Source organism: Tarenaya hassleriana, unplaced genomic scaffold (genome assembly GCF_000463585.1).
Source record: "Tarenaya hassleriana unplaced genomic scaffold, ASM46358v1 Cleome4, whole genome shotgun sequence".
Taxonomy (NCBI): Eukaryota; Viridiplantae; Streptophyta; class Magnoliopsida; order Brassicales; family Cleomaceae; genus Tarenaya; species Tarenaya hassleriana.
In genome coordinates, this window is record NW_010966881.1 from 4,549,332 (window position 1) to 4,568,037 (window position 18,706).

Genomic DNA, 18,706 nt, shown 5'->3' on the forward strand with positions numbered 1-18,706 from the left:
GCGCCCCCTTGCCCCGCCAGTTATGAGGGCTACTTTACCGTGTAGCTTTCGGCTGCATATTCATATATATATATATATATGTATATGTATCAACCTCCTAACTTGTGTATTTATGTATGTGAATATCTATATCTATATATATAGAGATCTCTTGAGAGAGAGAGAGAGAGACAGGAACAGGCCTGGTACAAGCGCCGTCGCCAACCGTGGAGCAAAACCTCGTACGGATGTTACTCTGAAGATCAGCAATGGCGGTTCGGAGGGCACACGCTCTTGTCAACGATGATCTTCCATGGCTTTTTCAGACGTATAATAATTAGATACGAGAAACGATCGAGTGAATTGTAATAATTTCATTATAAAGGAACCACACGTAAACTTGGAATGTGATTAAAAAAAAAGAAGATGGTAATAATTTTACCTGGAGAGAGATCTGACAGCGGCCATGGTCGAACCCAACACACAAAAACGAAGGGATAGAAATGCTTCGTTCGGATATCAAGGAGGTATTTATTGGCTGAATTTAATATAATAATAATATTAATATTCGGACAAAGACAAGAGAAAAAGGACCGGTCTCATTGACGACCCACGTGCATCACCATTTCCTCAAAAAAAATATGATTATTGTGGGTGTCCAAAGCCAAAACCTAAGCCCTTGATAAAGCTGACCAAAGGAGCAGGGATGACCTAGTGCCACGACCCATGAATTTGATGTGTTGTCGGAAGATAAAGTTGGGTCCATGTTTTGGATTATCTGTTAGCGAAAACTCAAGAAAAGACGATGGATACATGAATTCATACGTATCTGTATAAGTTTGACGTATTCAATTTTATCTGAAAATATCGTTTTCAACCTACCAAAACATTTTAAATGGCCGTGTAGATTTTTTTGGTGATAAATCCCGATCGTCTGATAATAACTTTCATTCCTAATCTACGATCAATCTATTATCGAAAGACAGATCGATCGATCGCAACTAATTTTTCCGAAGTCACGATCGACCGAGATGATAGATCGACCGTATCCTCTGAATAAATTCATATGAGACCACGGTCGATTTATCGTTCTAGACGATAGAGCGGCTATACTTTCTAAACATTTTTATGTCATACACGATCGCGATCGATTGATCGTCAACACAAATTTTGTTTTTTCTTCAAAATCCATTCTACTTCCCGATAACTCACATTTTAAACCAATTTATTACGTATCATTTACAAGTATTCAACTCTTTCATTACTCCACCTAGGTTCAAACCACACCCTTGACAAATCACATATTATCAAAAAAAAAATAGTCGTAATGTACATGTAAATAAATCTAATTACTAATTAAAAACTAATCAATCTAGTACTCTAAAATATTCAACATTGTATCAGAATAATCAATCCGAATTATCCATAGGTAGTCAAACAGAATACAAATATAATATAAAACGTGATTGGTTATAATTTTTCTGAAAATAAATTAATATTTAATTATTATAAAAATTAATCCTTAAATAGGACAACATAGCTTTTAAAAGTTTAAAGATTTTAATTTATATCATATTTACAAAATTCACAGAACACCAAAAATCTAAAACCAAGAAAATAATAATAAGACCCAATAAAGAATCGCGTTAAGATTACGTTGGGCCCGAGAAGTCCATCTGCGAATAAATTCGGCCTACAAACTGTAAATAATTAAATATGTAATCTTTTATGCAGTTTTTCCTGTGAAAATATTTAGTTAATTTATCTCCTAGACAATATGAGATTATAATTATATTTTACAACGACTACATTTATATATTTCATGCACATCCGAATTTTATCCGACAAAACTTGCATATATTCGATGAATTTTCAGAAAATACAAGTGTGACATTGATAATTACAATTTAATATTTTTCTTTGACTACTGGATTAGCAGATAATTATCGTTGCAAGGAGTTGCATGGCGGACACGCGTGCATGGATTAGAAGAGATAGAGACAGAGAGAGCAGCCATGATTTTGCAGTGTCATCCGACACAGGCACATGATCATCATCTTCTAAGTTTAACGTTCTCTGTAATAAGAGAGAGAGAGAGGTGGCGAATGACGAATCGGCGGTGAAAGACGGAAAGCAGAAAGAGAGTCACGAGAAGCTCGGGGTGGTGTTGAAGAAGAGGATAAAGGAGTGGTGGGCGTTTGAGTGATATCTCCACCTTCAGTCGTTAGGGTTTTTTTAATTTGAACTCTGAATCTTCATTCTCCCCTTTTCGATTTCGCTTTTTCTTCTGATTTCCCCATTTCATGAGATCCTTGTGACTCTCCCTTCAATGCCCCCCTTTTTAGTCTCTGAAAATTCAAAGTAGATACCCGATTCTCCTCACTTTTTCTCCGCTTGACGTTCAAATTTCCCTCCGCATTTCCCTTTTTCCCTGCAGATTCAGATTCCTCTCTCGTAGGTTTTCTTTTTCCCCGATGGTTTTGGAAGGAAACGGCGTCGTTTGGCTGGGCACCGCCGGAGAACAGCCACCGGAGGAGACCGACGGCGAAGAAGCTGCTTCCTGGACCAGAAACCAAGACGACGGAGGAGATTCTCTCTCACATTTCAAACCCATGCTTGAGGGTGACTGGTTCGCGAACCCACCTCCTCACGATCTCCAGATCCTCCATAACCACCATGACTTCAGATTCCTCGGTGGATTTGCCTTTAACCCACCTGAGAATCTCCTTCTTCAGCAGTCGATTGACTCCTCTTCCTCGTGTTCTCCGTCGCAGGCGTTTAACCTCGACCCTTCACAGCCACCTCAACCATTCTTAACGGCCAAGTCCTGCGTCGCTCCGCACCTCAACGTCCCCTCCGCTAATCCTTTTGACAATGCCTTCGAGTTCGGCTCTGAATCCGGTTTCCTCGGTCAGTTTCATGGGAATCAGGTTCCGAATTCGATGGGTTTCTCCGGATTGATGTCCCAAACCCAGATGGGGAACCCGGGCGTTTAGCCTCGACCCTTCACAGCCATTCTTAGCGGCCAGGTCCTCCGTCGCCTCCCTCCTCAGCGTCCCCTCCACCAACCCTTTTGACAATGCCTTCGAGTTCGGCTCTGAATCCGGTTTCCTCGGTCAGTTTCATGGGAATCAGGTTCCGAATTCGATGGGTTTCTCCGGATTGATGTCCCAAACCCAGATGGGGAACCCGGACTTCAGTTCCGGTACCGATTTTCTCGCTGTACGGTCGTCTCTTCCGCCGCCGGAAAACAACACCGTGTTGTGTGGCGGTGGGTTCAACCCTCTAGAACTGGAGGGCTTCGAGGCCGCCGCGAATGGCGTTTCCGGGAACAGAGCCAAGGTCCTGAAACCGCTAGAGGTATCGGCATCATCGGGCGAGCAGCCGACACTGTTCCAAAAGCGAGCTGCAATGCGTCAGAACCCGGGAAGTAAACTGGGAAGCTCGGAGAATTCAGGAACGAGGAAGCCGGGTGACGAGGAGGAGATGGAGGAGACGGGGATTGAGGTCTCTGGGCTGAATTACGAGTCGGATGAGCTCAACGAGAGCCAAAAGGCCGGTGAGGGTTTTCAGAAGGGTGGAGGAGAGCAAAAGGGTAAGAAGAAGGGCATGCCGGCCAAGAATTTGATGGCCGAGAGGAGGCGGAGGAAGAAGCTCAATGATAGGCTTTACATGCTTAGATCAGTTGTCCCCAAGATCAGCAAAGTAAGATCATTCTTTTCATCCCTTTCTTTTCCAGGGGAAAATAAAGAGTTGAGTTCTTTAACGCATATCTTCTCTTTGACATGTGTTTGGGTGGAAGATTTAGTTGTTGTTTTTTCCAATATGGGTTCTCCTTTATCTTTCTGTACGAATCCTTCTGTTGGATATTTTGGAGAATTATGAGGAGGTTTTGGTTGTGGCTTCAATGTCGGCAGATGGATAGAGCTTCCATACTTGGAGACGCCATTGACTATCTGAAGGAGCTCTTGCAGAGGATCAATGATCTTCACAATGAACTGGATTCAACTCCATCTGGGTCATTGCCTCCGCCTTCCTCAAACTTCCACCCATTGACACCTACCCCTCAGACCCTTCCTTGCCGTGTCAAAGAGGAGTTGTGCCCTTCCTCATTGCCCAGCCCCAAAGGCCAGCCTGCAAGAGTAAAAAAAAAAAGCTTGTATCTTTCTCTTCTGTGTGTGAACAGAAAGTGTTATCCTGTAGCTTGAGATAACCAGAGGAACTCTGCAGGTTGAGGTAAGGTTAAGAGAAGGAAGGGCGGTGAACATACATATGTTCTGTGGACGTAGACCAGGTCTCCTGCTTTCCACCATGACAGCCTTGGACAACCTAGGATTGGATGTCCAACAGGCCGTCATCAGCTGTTTCAACGGCTTCGCCTTAGATGTTTTTCGTGCTGAGGTAAATGCCCCATTACTCTTTATTCCTTAGTACATCCCCATCAGAAAGCAGCTCCCACATTTAGCTTGCCTTTCACCATGGCTATATATACATACTGATAGAAACCATATAAGAGATGATCCCTCGATTAAGCAAGCAAGCTTTTTATAACGGTTCATAGGGGGAGAGAGTCTTTTGACTGAACATCCGTCTCTTTTGTTGCAGCAATGGAAAGAAGGGCAGGACATGTTGCCTGAGCAAATCAAAGCAGTGCTTTTAGATACAGCAGGCTATGCCGATGTGGCTTAGCACAAAGCCCACATGACGCGACGAGCAAGCAACCACCCCATAGGCAGAGAGGCATCAGTGGAGCAGCAAAGATCTAAAGTCGTTTAGTGTTGCAATTTTCTTGCTCAGTTTCATCAATTGAAGAATGTATCATTAAGCTTTGCCTCGACTCTGAAGGTTGGGTTAACATTACATACTCAACCTTTTAGCAATGTATCTTCACGTGCTTTTGTGCATAAGGGAATTAAGATTCTACTTTGACTCGAAGGAAAATTCCGTGAAAAGGAAAAAATCCCATCTCTGGATTATAAAAATTCTAGCATGTGGGCGGCCTATGATCAATTCTTATACGACCAAAGTTCAAAGATGATGAACGTTTTACGTTTTTTTTTAATCACAGGAAGAGATTTTAGACAAGAAATGGATAACCTCGTACTTGGCACTCACGAGAGGCGCAGAATCCACAACGGGGTTCCTAGATATTTTCCCATCCTTTTGGATCCACTTTGTTAGAGATATTTTTGCATACGCATATGGTTCCCCACAATATAAAGCCTCTCACCCAAAAATAACCAAAAGAAATCACCACTTTCTGCCATGGCTAGGCTGGTTTTCTCTAGTGATCAGTTTCAGAGTAAAAAAAAAAACATACATCGAAAAGCAACTTGCCTTTCAGTAGCGTTGAACACTGGTTGTTGATAGGAGCACTCTGGTCGGCTTCTTCCCTCTCTTCCCGGCCCCTTTGATAGTCTCAGCGCCTGGTGGTGTTCTTGATATTGCGTTCACGAATGAGGGTACCCCAGCGTGGTTTCTCTCACCTAAAACATGATTAACTTTTTCCCATAGTTTTCAGATGATTCTAATATGGAAGCCTCTCATGAATAAGAACTTTCACTTCGTAAAACAGTCGAGGAAAAACCTGCAGTGGAGGTTGCTACTTCAATGCTGTTGTTTTGTATGCTTGTCAGCTCGTTTTTCAGGCCGGGAGAATCGTGGCCAGCTACAAAGCCGAGCCTTGTCACGTTTGAGAATGAACTCCTCTCCACAATGCTTGGAGGGCTTGATGATGGTAGAGGGGTAGCATTTCCTAGGGCTAAATAAAAGAAACATGGTTTAGTTTTGAAATGATCAGTCAAACAACATCACGGAGCAACAAGACTCTGCACAGTTCCATGAATTAGCTTTGATAGAATCAGAAGCAAACATCAAGAGGAGCAAGAAGCAATTTGATTTTACCTTCAAAGTCATCCAAGGAGAATGGAGGGAAGTTATTACGAGAGGACTGTCCAAAACTAGCCACCAATGGTGCAAGCTCTACAGCGGCAGCTACTTCAGCCTTGATTTTCTCTTTTTTCTCCTGGGAAGAACACCGTATGACATTCATAGCCATGGAATACTTGGGGTATTTTTGGGTTCTGGCTTTTGCCGGGGTTTGTTCAGATGCAGAAATTCAAGGGTGCTAATCCGTTTTTTGTGATCAACTAGATACAAAGAAAAGAACAAGCAACAAGCCGAGAAAGAAAATGAAGGCCATGCTTCAGACAGTGTGTAAAACTTCTAGTAAAAGCAGAAATCTCGAAGAAACTTGTAAACACGGTAAACATGGTGGAGAACAATATATGGATACCTTCCATGCACGGCTTTTTCTCTGCTTCTCACGCTTCCTGATTTCATCCATAAATGGAGTAAAAGCATCAGGAGACAAAGGATTCTCGCATATCAAGTTCACGGATCTGAAAATATAACCAGAAAGATGCCACAAGGAAAAAAATCAGAGATTAATATCACGAGCAAAAGATGAAACAATCCAGTGGAGATATACCTGGAAGGTAGTCTATCCTCTTTTTCTTTGTCAGAAAAGAACTGTGAAGCATAAAACGACCCTAACTCGCACCTGTGTGGAAGCAAATCATAGCTGCCATGATGATGGAGAAGGCACTTCATGTTCAAAGAGTGAAGGATGATGTGCTGACCATCAACAGACTGGATAGGCATTAATCATAGTAAAAGAACAAAACTGACGAGCATGTCAAATAAGTATACCAACATTTAACAAACAGAAAAACACAGTGCTTCTCATATCAAAGGAACTCGTTTTTTGACAATTTCAAGACGTAGCACGTAGCCAAAAACCAGAGATTTGAAACAGCGAAGTTGTACTCTATGAAAACAATCAGTAGCGATATCCATTAGTCATCAGTCACCTGATAGAAATTGTATGTGTCCCTATCCTTTGGATCTCCAGAGCCACGTTGAGGAGGATAAAGGAGCATCATGGCCTTCTATAGGGTGGGCATCATCACCACTCTTGTCCAAACTAGATTCCCCATCGGACTTATCCACTGAAGCATTCTGCCTTGTGGTTGTCCACACCCATCAGCAGGTACTGTAGAATACATGGGAAACAGAAGATATGCCCGCAAGAGGGTTATCTGCGGACATAAAGGATACTCCAAGCAAATTGGGCATTGCACAGAAGATGGGGTGGAATAGCGGACACATGTTATATCCTCCCAATGCAGCATTGTATCAGGGTCCACTGACTCAGGAGAATGATCTCCTGTGTCCAAGACAACAAACTTGAAATTGGCTTGAAGAAACAAATCCTTCATAATGAAAATTCAGCAAATGGTTCCTACTGATCATATTGGCTCTTCTACCAGTCGGATTGTGATGTGAAGAACTGATAGGTCCTGTATTATGCTAAGTTTGAGAAGAGCCAGAAGCTCCAATGGTTCTCCCTCTGGATCTATGCCTTCCACCATCTGATCGAGTGTGGTCGTGATGTATGCCCGCTCCCTGGCGGGAAAAAGTCTCCTTCCCTGTTCCAATTCCCGTCACCTACAAAGTAGAAGATGATGCAACATAACATAACCATTCAATATATATATATATATATATATATATATATATATATTATACGTCGCCCCTAAGAAGCGGGTGATTCGGGGAGAAAGTGCCAAGTTACCTCTTTGGAAGTTCCACAGATATCTTCCCCAGATATGTTCCATAGAAAAAACATAACTTTCCACGCATGAAGCCAAATTCTTTTGAACAAGCATAACTTTCCCCGGAAAAAACATAACTTTCCGGAACAGATTGAAACAACACCAAATAAAGTCAACACAATTCCCAATCGTCAAACCCAATTCCTCGCCCCTAGAAAGCAAAACCCTAGAAAGCAAAATGGAGCAGGTACGTTGAATGATCCGATTCCGGAGGAGATCCGGGAAAGCAGAGAGAAGAAGAAGAAGAAGAGGCGTTGTCATACTCAGAGCTAGGGTTTAGAGATGGGCCTGGGGATGAGAACGACGACTTGGGACCTTCAGAGTGCGGAGGAGGCAAGATGGACATGAAAAATCTACGGATGAGAGAGGGAAATTCGCCGGCTCGGAGCCACCGCTTCGAAAACTTAACCACGCAGTCGCATGATTTTCTCTTCTTTATACAAACCTGGACCCGGAAACACCCGACCCGGCCGAGGATCCGATTTCTACCTTCCCTTCCCCTGGATGCACGGAATATTTCGAGAATCTACGCTGAAATTACCAATTCGATGGTGCCCCCAATTTGGAAGACGATCCAAACAAGAAGGAAAGTGTCGAACAAACTAATGCAGTCAATGCTTAAACGCCACGAATTGGTATCTGTCTCAAACATTCTCTACTTGTTTTTTTACGGTATTTACAATGTGAATCCCAAAAAAAAAAGAATCGATCTTTATTGATCATACAAACATCCTAACATATCCCAGAACAAAAATGTAAAAAAAGTTTGGTCTTTTGCCCCCAAAAAAAAAGGAGGGTAGATGATAAGTTGAGTTTGATCATCATCATCTCTGAAAGAGACCTTTGATATACACCATGCCTTTCTCACTAAGCTTGAGATCTTTCCTCATCTGCTCAACTTGTTTGATCACCCCTCGGAAACTTCCGGCTGAACAACCGTTGAAAACTTCTGATTACCTTTTCTCGAGGGTATTACCGGACATGATAACGGCGGCGAGAGGAGCTTCGTCGCCATTATCGATTGCCTGAAGATGAAGAGCGGGTGTTGGGGCTGAAAAGGCTTAGCCTTTGTGAGCATGAGTTGATGGGTCTGTCAAAATCGAATAGCCCTCGTTTTTTCTTGCATTCTTATTTACTGGGTCTTAATTTAATTCCTCTAAACAGAATATCTGTTGCATGATTTCGTGAAAAACTTCATAAGTATGTTTTCTCCGAACAGTCAGTGTCGGGAGGAGACAGAGAGACCCACCACCGTTTTGACGAAGAACAAGTCTGTCCTTTGAATGCAATTATAATTTTCCATAGATCTCCGACAGAGAATCCGACCACTGCATTGGTTTGACGGAGACCCACCTCCATTTTTGGAGAAGAACAGTCTGTCCTATGAATGTCACTGTCTTTTCCATAGATCTCCGACAGAGAATCCGACCAATGAATTGGTTTGGGATTCGCTTTGACTGTTGTTTTGTTAGTTCGGTGCCAATTTCATCATTTCAGATGCCCATCTCCAAAACGCCTGCTAATTTTTGAAACATCGAGTTCTTTTCACATGTTTTGTTCAAGAACTGTCACAGTGATAAAAGGAAACCCTACTAGTCTAAAACAGTTTCCTCCTAATGCTACTTTAATGGAGAAATCACATAAAGTCTGATTCTTTTTTTTTTTTCAAAAGCTAATCACGAATCATCTGTAAATAATTCATCCCTCTGTCCAGACACAAACTTAAGTACAAAAGAAAGGGACACCGTGTTTTGATTCTTCTGAAACAATGGCAACATCATCTACTCCTCTTACACTTGATCAAGAGCATGTTTTAGCAATGGATTACACTTGCACATATATTCATACCCACTCTTAACTCCCTTTTACATCAACAAATAATCGTTTACAATTGTATTTTCTGCACTTAGAAACAAATCTGAAATAACACCTTCAAAGGAGAAACGAACAACAAACAAACGAATAGCACAGCTGCTCTTTATACACTTAAACCAGACAGCTGATTATCCTCCTCCTCGCAAGTCTTGTCTCTCACAAGAGGAAAAGCTTAATCTGCATATAAAGATGGCGGAATCCGATCAATGAACACTTTTCAGACACAACCCACAAGGTTGTTTCTTTTACTTCGTGGCTTCGAAAAGCTGGCTTCCAAGAGTAACGGTTGGTGTGCCTTCTTCACCCATTAATGTTGTTAATCTCACTTCTCTGTCTAGTATCCGTTCCAGTTCTGTCACAACATAGCTCATCCCTGGTCTCTTCCCACTCAACACTTCCAGACATCTCGTTGTTAATACCATCAGCTCTTCCAGTCCTTCTGCTGTGTAACTACCATCCATTCTCTCATCAATCACTGCGGATAGATTCCCGTAATCCACTTTGTTTTGCATCTGCAATGCCAGAAACTTCAGAGCCTTTTGTTAAGTTCATAATTGTCTGACTGCTCAATCAGTCTCATGCTGAGATTCAAGCAATTTACATGACAATGAATGCCAAATGCCAATGGGCCCTATAGCAATTGAGATTTACATACCCATTCGACAAGAGTTTGCGCTGAACTCGAAGGGGGCGGTTCTGATGCTTCTCGTCCGGTCACTAATTCCAAGAGGAATACCCCGAAAGCATAGACATCACTTTTCTCCGAAAATCTCCTGAACTCTTGAACCCTGCAAAAGGGGAATGCTGACTCAACAGAGAAACTGATTCTATGTTTTCCAAGCGAAGGTAGAGCAAAAAAGGTAAAATTACTCTGGGGCAAGGAATATGTCTTCTGCCACCGTTTGAGAGGATGGACCGACATCCTCTCGTCCCAGGACATTACAAAGTCCTGCATCCGCAACCTTGGCAATGTAGTTTTCGTCTACAAGAACATTGGCCGTTTTGAAATCCTTGTGTATTAGTCGAGGACTCAGAGAATGAAGGTGTGCCAGCCCTGAAATTTAAGGACAACGGAGAAAAGGGTACACAGATCAAGGAGCAGCAATTCGACATAGCCAAAAGGCTCAGTGTTCAGCACAATACAACGATGCATGCCACTCTCTGAACCATGTGTCTGAAAAATCACTGATTTTGCACCAAGGTTATAACTTGATTGTTCTATCTTGTCAAAAAAGAAAAACTGATACCAGGAAAGCCACAAATGCTCACTGGTTTTGCATAAGGATCACCTTTAGCGGCCCCGAGAGATATTGTGAGCCGATTTCTGAATTCTAGCTTCTGTCCAGCCACGTTACCACCACCACCTGATAGAAGAAGTCAGATGAGGTGAATGCCATCTCAAAGAGGCTGAGAAGCAAACAGAAAATGAAACTTTGGTGAGGGCAGAGAGTTACCGTACAGGTGACTGGAAACACTTCCATTAGGTACATACTCATAAACGAGAAACTGCATATTGTTTTCCTGACAGTAACCGAGGAGGGCAACAAGATTGCGGTGACGGATGGATGACAGATATCGGACCTGAAAAATCATTTACCAAGACCTTAGTTCAACCCTTCAAAAACTTGATTCTTTGACAACAAAAATAAGGTTTTATAACCTCATTGACGAATTCCTGAGTAGGAGAACCGGGCCGCTTCTTGATGGCCACAAGCATGCCATCCTGAAGCAATCCCTTGTAAGCCTCACCAAATTTGTCTACACCTATGAGACTCTTACTGGTAAAACCCTTGGTGGCCTGAGCCAGCTCTTCCATTTCAAATCTTCTAGCTTCTCCAAGGGATAGCTCCATTGCAACATTCCTGCCTGCTGAAACAGAAGCAAAGACGGATCGGATCAATTTTGATGTCCTAAGGAGATGAACTAAGCATTTAAGATTGATTGATGACCTTGAAGAGAGGGATCAGATGAGGCTGTCCCAGAAGTCCTTGACACACTTCGACGACCAAAGAGGCAAAACCAGAGGAGAAAGATCAATAGAGCCACCAATGCAAGAGCTCCTGCAGCACTTCCAATGGCTGCTGCAAGAATTGACATTCCTCTCTCAGCAACACACCAAGCTACTACCCTGAAATGCAGAAATGGCGGCATGGCTTGATCATAAAGCCATTAAAGAAAAAACAAAAAGAGAGACAAAACGAAAAGCAATCAAAGCTTGTGAGTATACATCTTCATTAAAAGAGGTAAAAGGTGTCAGCTTGTAAATGAATAAGATTCTTCTGCACGAAATGAGTAGACATGCAACAACAGATATGGAATTCATTTATGCAAATCCATTGAAGAATCCACAGACCTTAAAAGTTAAAAGCCAGAGAAATGGCGTCACAAGCAGATCTCCAGAAAGCTCAAGTTCATCTCAGCGAACAAACATGACATAACCGACAATTTCCCACATTTCAGACATTCAAATGGGGAGATTACTCTATTGAGCAGAGGCAAATCAATGGATTATCAGAGGCAAACCCCATAACGAAAAATCTAAGAACACGGAAACGGAAACCCAGAAAGCATCGGAGATGAATGGTCGGAAAGCGGATTCAGACAAGCCCCTGAAGCATCAATCTCCGCCGCACTTTTCTAGAAGAAACTCACCAGAGAGATGGTGAAAGATTCAAGCCATCCGACAATGCCGACAGAAAGTGACTCGCGCAGACAACCCACCAACACTCTCTCTCTCTCTCTTCAGACTTCAAAAGAATATCAAACCCATTATAAGATTTTACTGCAAGCTTCTATTTTTGCGGCATTCCCGTGGCTTGGATTACTCCGAATTGACATTGACAGAGTTTACTCCAGGCCACTCCCCACCATGTTTCTCTTTATGGGCAAGAATAAAGTTTAAACATTTAAAGAACAGAGCAAGTGTGTCACTTCGCCAGATTACAGAACCGCGAAGGGAATCAAAGGAAGGAAGAACAAGAGAGAGAGAGAGACAGAGAGATCAACGTGTAACGTTGTCCCCGCCGCAAGTCCAAGGACGAGAACACACTGGCTTTTCCGGGGTTATTATTACCTTTTCTACGTATCCGGAAACTGTATTCTAATAGTTACAGGCTCCCTCAAAAGGCAATTTAAATAGTGGTTTAAATATATTCGACAAACAGACATTCATAATATATTCTCTAAATATTGTACTAAATATGAATATATTCGCTTTAACAAAGAAAATGGTAGTAGGACATTGTAATGACAGAGACGTGGGATCGGTCTCGCCAGCTGTATCGACATTTGCTTCTGAACGCCATACAGTTTTCGCGTTTTGCGTTCGTAACGGCGTTTGGTTAGTCAACCCCTCGCCTCGCGTTTTGCGTTTGATGCTTGGGCAAGGAATGCATACATGATCATGGCGGCTGAGCATTATCGCTTAACTAAACATGGTTTTTTATGTGTTTCTTTTCTTTTTTGGTGGGGGGTTTAGTCTGAAAAGGGAATTGAAGAAGATGATTCAGATTCACCATGGAAGATCTAAGGATGTCCTCTTCGTCAACATCAACCACAAGAGCACGAATCTTCGGTGCTTAAGGATCTACGTGCAAAATCCTCAGTCGAGAGATTCAGTATCTTTATGAACTTGAATGACTTTTAGCAAAGAACTAGGACTGAGGGAGAGAGAGAGGAATGGTGAGAGAAAAATGTTAAGGGATATACAGATCTTGGAAAATATTTTAATATATATTGTATCTTGAAAATCATGTCAAATCTGGAAATTTAGATGGGTTTACAAATATTTGATTTTGATTTGTAGTTTTCTTACCTAGTTTCAAACTCTGTATAAATGCGTTCTTAGTTCTTTGGTTATGAATAAGACAAGGTTTACTCTGTAAACTTTGTCAGAAAAAACAGTAAATGGGGCCACGAGAAGAGCATCCATGAACACGACCAGCTGAACAAAAACCAAGCAAAATCTGAAACCAGAGGCTTAGGGAGTTGAAGATGTCGGATGAAAGGATCTTTAGCACAGAGAACGAGGACAGACATGGTCGAACGAAGAAGAACAAGACGAAGACCCCAAATCTGGAACAAGTTCCCTTGTCTCATCTTCTTCGTCTTTTCCATTTTTCAGGATAAATCTGCTCGGTCTCTGAGATCATGAACGACCAATCGGAATCTTCCTTGTAGATGCGAACCCCTTGTCTCTGTCGTCATCGCCATCGGAGAAAATCCATTTTCGCGTCACCAAGGGATGAAAAGTCTTAGCCTTTGCGTGTCAATAGTTTTACCCGCCCGCCAAGGTGTGCTTCTTTGGGTGTTCGTCTGAAAAAAAAAAGAAAGAGAAAGAAAAAACAAAAAGGGAAAGGCCCAAAACGTGAGGAGCAGTAAGAGAACATGACAAAGGGCCCAACCACGACCACAGGGATCGCGATTGAATTCAAGTCTGCCGACAGTTGATCGTTCGTTGTCTTCATCGCTCGTCGCCGTTTGGAGCTTTCGGGTATTGCAAAATCAAACTTTTATTTTAAAGCTTTAGAATTTTCAATAGTGGAAAATGGGAAGATCCTGTTTTTCTTCAACTCAACGCCATTTTCTTGGCTAAAGCTCCTTCTCACTTTATTCCCTCTTTTTTTTTCTTCATTTTTGTTTGGAGACCTGTAATCTTCGGCTTCTGGTAGAATCGGTCTGGATCTGAAGCTCCCCTCTCGTCTCTTCACAGGTATGCTCTTGTTTCTTCTCTGGTTTCTCTTCGATTCTTTATTTTTCTGCTGATATCCAGAAACCCCATTTTATCCATTGTTGTTTTTCATCTCAATTGCCCACTTTTGCGGTGATTTTGTTTCTTTTGGTCTCTCTTTCAACAGATTCGTTGATTTTTCAGACCCACGATCCCTTTTTAAGAAAAATTTCTTGTTTTGCATTTGCATTTCTCGGATTACAAATGGGTCTTCGACGTCTTCTCTAAAACTGTGGCCTTTGCTTTTCTTCGGACCATCTGTTAATGGCTGTCTTAGCCATTGTAAGCATTATCATCTCACCAGTTCAAGCTCGTTCTTAGGTATCCGCTTCGAGAGGTCTTGTCTTGGTGCAGATTAGTAGGGGAAAAATCGCATGAGAACCCGTAATTCCTGAAGGTTGCAGCTTTCAGATGCTCCATTGCTGAGCCATTTCATCCTTGAAAGCATGGGAGAGTGGGTCATTGGAGCTTTCATCAATATTTTCGGCAGCGTTGCCATCAATTTTGGCACAAACCTTCTCAAGCTTGGGCATAACGAGGTCCTCATTGTGTTCTTGATACTCTCTAGTACTTTGCATTTACATATTCTGTCTCATATTCATCGTTTCTGTTTGCATATTGTCAGAGAGAAAGGCTGGTTATACAGGAGAATGGTGGAGGAAAGACGCCACTGAAGCCCATTATATACTTTCAGACATGGAGAGTTGGTATGCTCTGGTTTACCCCCAGCTTGTCATGGCCTTTCCTAACATTTCCTTCTCGGGTGTATAAGAAGCTGGTTTTGAGTGCTCTATTCTTGAATTGCAGGGATCCTATTCTTTCTTATTGGGAATTGCCTCAATTTCATTTCTTTTGGTTATGCTGCACAGGTAGAGTGTTATGTTCAAAGCCGCTGGCTTGGCTGATTTCTTTTTCATTTCGCTCTTCGGGTTTCTCATCTTTCTGCATTCTGCTTTGCAGTCACTTCTAGCAGCTCTTGGATCCATTCAGTTTGTGTCCAATATTGCATTTGCCTATTTTGTACTAAACAAAATGGTAACAGTCAAGTACGTCAAAATTCTTTGCTGCAGTTAAATTATTTTTTCATCGTATATGGTCCATTACCATTCTGCATATGCTCCTCTCAATTTCTTTGACATGCCTTGGTTGCAGGATACTTGTTGCTACGGCCTTTATTGTCCTCGGAAACATTTTTCTCGTAGCATTTGGCAATCACCAGTCACCAGGTAAGTTCAAAGAGCAACTGACCTCTAGACATTGCTTCTATTTTTTTCCTTGAAGAGCTTCCCTGATGCCTTTTTTACAAAGCAGAACCAAAATTTTTCACCTCTTTTGTGTTCAGTCTTCACACCTGAGCAGTTGGCAGAGAAATACAGCAATATGACATTCTTGATCTACTGCGTGATTTTGATTCTAATCGTAGCCTTCAACCACTTCGTCTACAGGTGAGATTTCCGGATGTTTGTTTTTTTTACCATAATTAGTCATTTGTTTATCCAACAAGAATTCACCCTTTTACAATGGTTTGTTAATGTGGAATATTCAGGAAGGGAGAATTGTTAATATCTGCACCTGGACAAGAGCTTAGACCCTATTGGCACATGCTGCTTCCTTTCTCATATGCTGTGGTCTCTGGTGCTATTGGATCATGTTCAGTTTTATTTGCAAAGTCACTGTGAGTTTGTGAATTTTCTGGCATTAATCATATTGGCTATTAAGTTATGCAGGTTCATTTGGGTCCTAGTTATAGCTTTCTTCTTCTTCTTGCAGCTCAAACCTTCTGAGATTGGCAATGTCGAGTAGTTATGAGTTGCACAGCTGGTTCACATACTCTATGCTTCTTTTATTTCTTAGTACAGCAGGATTTTGGGTAAACCATAACGAGACTTTTCCTGCCTTTATTGTTTTTTTTTCTTTAGATAATCATATTCCTAATTCAAATGGCTCCGTGCCCTCTGTCTCTTTTGTTTCAGATGACGAGATTGAACGAAGGGTTGTCTCTATTTGATGCGATTCTCATAGTTCCAATGTTTCAGATTGCCTGGACTTTCTTCTCCATCTGTACAGGGTTCATTTACTTTCAGGAATTTCAGGTTTGGTTTCGGCCTTTTCTCGTGTTCTTGATTTGTGCTGTTGGTAATCTTGTAGGCTTATTTCTCTTCTTCATTAAACAGGTATTTGATACGCTAAGAACGACAATGTTCATATTGGGAATGATGTGCGTATTCATAGGCATTTCTTTACTAGCCCCCGATGATACGAGAGGCAATGAGATGAAAGATAATTCAACACTAGTTTCTGTAATTCCGTCAACTGAGGAGGACAGGTACACTTCTGTTCTTGTCAGATGATTGTCTGGATGTGTTTTTGCAAGATTAGCTGAAACCGTTTCATCTTACAAACAGCCTGATACCACCATCTGAAGATGGACATTCCAAAGACACGAGACAAGTTGTACAAGGAGTGTATATGAAAATATCAGATCTAGTTGCTAAAACAAAGGTACCCAACATGTTGGATTCTTTTTCAAAACAATGTCATTGCTGATGAGAAAGATGCCATGAAACTAAATAAGAAGCTTGTTTTTCATGTTGCAGGCTGCTTGTTTAGCTTCATTGGGCTTTGGTGAGGATTCTATCAATGCATCAGCAGTTCTCGTGATGCCAATGGTGTCATCGAAGATAACAGGGTTTAGAGGAAATGGACTCGAACGGGCTAAGATCCTCTCCATGAGAGGAGCTTCAGGCTGGAGCAAAGTATCCATGGACGAAGACGAGACATCTGTCCTCTCACCAAAACCATAGGATAGAATCTCAAGGTGAGAAAAGTTTCCGGGGACAGTTTTCTGCTTCTCTCATATGCATAGTAGATAGTTGTTTTAGGGTTCATCGTCGAAGGAGAATCGTTTGAAAGGGAAACATGGTTGTACATTCTTGCAGGAGGGAAACATGGTTGATTCCGAAGAAGAAACCAGGTATGATTGTGCATATTCTTGCAAGAAGCAAGTGTATTAGTTTTGTAGAAACAGAGCAAATATTGTATATCATGGTTTGAGAGAGAACTCTGAACCAATTTGGAGATCAAGTTGATTCATATTGCTGGAAATCCAACATCTTTCACAGATATAGAATAGCAAGAACACTGCTTGTGTGTGTTTGTGTATATGTATAGTCGCAGAAGGATGAATCAGAACAGAACCCGTTTCTTTATTTAGATATGATTCCACAGAATCAGAGAGCATTGAAGGGGGTTTTGTTTTCTTCTACATGAAACTTGATCTTGGTGCGGTTTTGTGGATCCGAGCAGCAGTGATGTCAGCTCTGGTTTCGGCCAAGAGTTTTCCGGTTTCATGGATATGGTTCTGTAATAGATAGATTATCCCGACACATCCATAAACAGGGTCTTCTGTTCTGCATTGCGCTTCAAAGTGCAAGGAGTCTACTGCTTCTCCTCTTGTCTGAAATGGCAGTTGCTGCTCATATCCACACACAAAAAAAAAACCTGAAAATCTATAACTAAAACCCAGATTGACATACATATATGTACATTATATGTATATATGTATGTATATGCACCATATATACCTGAAGCATCTTGGCGACATTGGCGGCACCATAGATTTTGTGGATAGAGGCGAATTTTTCAGGATCATTTGAAGGGAAATGAGGAGAGAAAATACAGTCTGGAGGGCATCTTCTTCTCAGATACTTGCATGCAGCGCATCTTCTTGTTAGATTCGCCATAGATTTCTCGAGAATATATATATACACACACACACAAAGGGTTTCTATAACTTATGAGAAGGAGAATCTAAGAGGAAGGATTTTGAGGTTTATATTGGTTTAGATCATCTCTCTCTGTTTCCTTTTGTTGAACCAACGGCTAGTTTTCTAAATTTCTAAACTTTAGGAACTCCTTATGGTATGATTGCTTTTCCATCTTGTGATTGAAAATTCATGTTCCATTTCCATACAGATCCAGAGAGAGAGACAGATTCGGTTTCTTTGAGCTATGAAATATTCTTTTTTTAATTAAAAAAAAAGATAAATTCTAATATATCAATATATACAAAAATATATATATAATATTGACTTAGAAAAGAGTCACTCATATATGAAATATTTAAAAAAAAATACAAACTGTAACCTAGTTAAGGATAAAACGGAAGAAAGAATATCATCATTTCCTGCTTATGTCTTGGTTCTATACGCCATTTGAAATGGAATTTTACATACATACATACATACATACATACATACATACATACATACATACATACATACATACATACATACATACATACATACATACATACATACATACATACATACATACATACATACATACATACATACATACATACATACATACATACATACATACATACATACATACATACATACACACACAACACACACACTTACTTTCTTCTCCATATAGGGCTCTT

At 41.3% G+C, this 18,706-nt stretch overlaps 3 protein-coding genes and 1 pseudogene across 9 annotated transcripts; 2 read left to right on the top strand and 2 right to left on the bottom strand.

The window, feature by feature from the left end:
• Nucleotides 1-1,891: 1,891 nt before the first annotated feature.
• On the top strand, nucleotides 1,892-4,910 carry LOC104824000 (transcription factor ICE1-like). 2 transcript variants are annotated; one of them, XM_010555839.2, is made up of 5 exons: nucleotides 1,892-2,803; nucleotides 3,009-3,684; nucleotides 3,897-4,121; nucleotides 4,210-4,380; nucleotides 4,585-4,910. In XM_010555839.2, exons 1-5 carry the CDS (start codon nucleotides 2,454-2,456, stop codon nucleotides 4,666-4,668), a joined length of 1,506 nt encoding a protein of 501 aa, XP_010554141.1. In that variant the 5' UTR covers nucleotides 1,892-2,453; the 3' UTR covers nucleotides 4,669-4,910. The 2 variants fall into 2 exon arrangements, with proteins under 2 accessions (XP_010554141.1, XP_010554134.1); XM_010555832.2 differs by having other exon boundaries at nucleotides 1,896-2,954; nucleotides 3,160-3,684.
• A 102-nt stretch (nucleotides 4,911-5,012) lies between these two features.
• LOC104824573 lies at nucleotides 5,013-8,855 on the bottom strand (annotated as a pseudogene).
• A 582-nt stretch (nucleotides 8,856-9,437) lies between these two features.
• Nucleotides 9,438-12,794, bottom strand: LOC104824002 (probable serine/threonine-protein kinase At1g01540). 5 transcript variants are annotated; one of them, XM_010555846.1, is made up of 8 exons: nucleotides 12,183-12,794; nucleotides 11,480-11,658; nucleotides 11,191-11,399; nucleotides 10,985-11,111; nucleotides 10,820-10,894; nucleotides 10,401-10,584; nucleotides 10,186-10,318; nucleotides 9,438-10,057 (listed from the first exon to the last, which is right to left on the bottom strand). In XM_010555846.1, exons 2-8 carry the CDS (start codon nucleotides 11,625-11,627, stop codon nucleotides 9,776-9,778), a joined length of 1,158 nt encoding a protein of 385 aa, XP_010554148.1. In that variant the 5' UTR covers nucleotides 11,628-11,658; nucleotides 12,183-12,794; the 3' UTR covers nucleotides 9,438-9,775. The 5 variants fall into 5 exon arrangements, with proteins under 5 accessions (XP_010554148.1, XP_010554147.1, XP_010554145.1 ...); XM_010555845.1 differs by having other exon boundaries at nucleotides 9,438-10,042; nucleotides 11,480-11,683; XM_010555843.1 differs by having other exon boundaries at nucleotides 11,480-11,683.
• Nucleotides 12,795-13,928: 1,134 nt separating this feature from the next.
• On the top strand, nucleotides 13,929-17,415 carry LOC104824001 (probable magnesium transporter NIPA8). Of its 2 annotated transcripts, none has more exons than XM_010555842.2 (15): nucleotides 13,929-14,022; nucleotides 14,176-14,241; nucleotides 14,614-14,798; nucleotides 14,885-14,966; nucleotides 15,067-15,128; nucleotides 15,220-15,305; nucleotides 15,412-15,485; nucleotides 15,602-15,704; nucleotides 15,806-15,934; nucleotides 16,030-16,129; nucleotides 16,233-16,352; nucleotides 16,434-16,585; nucleotides 16,665-16,761; nucleotides 16,857-17,077; nucleotides 17,199-17,415. In XM_010555842.2, the coding sequence occupies exons 3-14, from the start codon at nucleotides 14,706-14,708 to the stop codon at nucleotides 17,061-17,063; spliced, it is 1,305 nt and encodes a 434-aa protein (XP_010554144.1). In that variant the 5' UTR covers nucleotides 13,929-14,022; nucleotides 14,176-14,241; nucleotides 14,614-14,705; the 3' UTR covers nucleotides 17,064-17,077; nucleotides 17,199-17,415. The 2 variants fall into 2 exon arrangements, with proteins under 2 accessions (XP_010554144.1, XP_010554143.1); XM_010555841.2 differs by having other exon boundaries at nucleotides 13,930-14,022; nucleotides 14,581-14,798.
• The last annotated feature ends 1,291 nt before the right edge of the window (nucleotides 17,416-18,706 follow it).

Bases quoted from the DNA above. Each gene is read 5' to 3' on its own strand.
- LOC104824000 (XM_010555839.2), top strand. From the start codon at position 2,454: ATGGTTTTGGAAGGAAACGGCGTCGTTTGGCTGGGCACCGCCGGAGAA. The intron at 4,122-4,209 runs GTAAAAAAAAAA...GGAACTCTGCAG, and splicing joins CCAAAGGCCAGCCTGCAAGA to GTTGAGGTAAGGTTAAGAGA. The intron at 4,381-4,584 runs GTAAATGCCCCA...CTTTTGTTGCAG, and splicing joins TAGATGTTTTTCGTGCTGAG to CAATGGAAAGAAGGGCAGGA.
- LOC104824002 (XM_010555843.1), bottom strand. From the start codon at position 11,681: ATGCCGCCATTTCTGCATTTCAGGGTAGTAGCTTGGTGTGTTGCTGAG. The intron at 11,400-11,479 runs GTCATCAATCAA...CTTCTGTTTCAG, and splicing joins ATCTGATCCCTCTCTTCAAG to CAGGCAGGAATGTTGCAATG. The intron at 10,895-10,984 runs GTAACTCTCTGC...TTCTTCTATCAG, and splicing joins TGTTTCCAGTCACCTGTACG to GTGGTGGTGGTAACGTGGCT.
- LOC104824001 (XM_010555842.2), top strand. From the start codon at position 14,706: ATGGGAGAGTGGGTCATTGGAGCTTTCATCAATATTTTCGGCAGCGTT. The intron at 15,705-15,805 runs GTGAGATTTCCG...TGGAATATTCAG, and splicing joins TTCAACCACTTCGTCTACAG to GAAGGGAGAATTGTTAATAT. The intron at 16,586-16,664 runs GTACACTTCTGT...TCTTACAAACAG, and splicing joins CCGTCAACTGAGGAGGACAG to CCTGATACCACCATCTGAAG.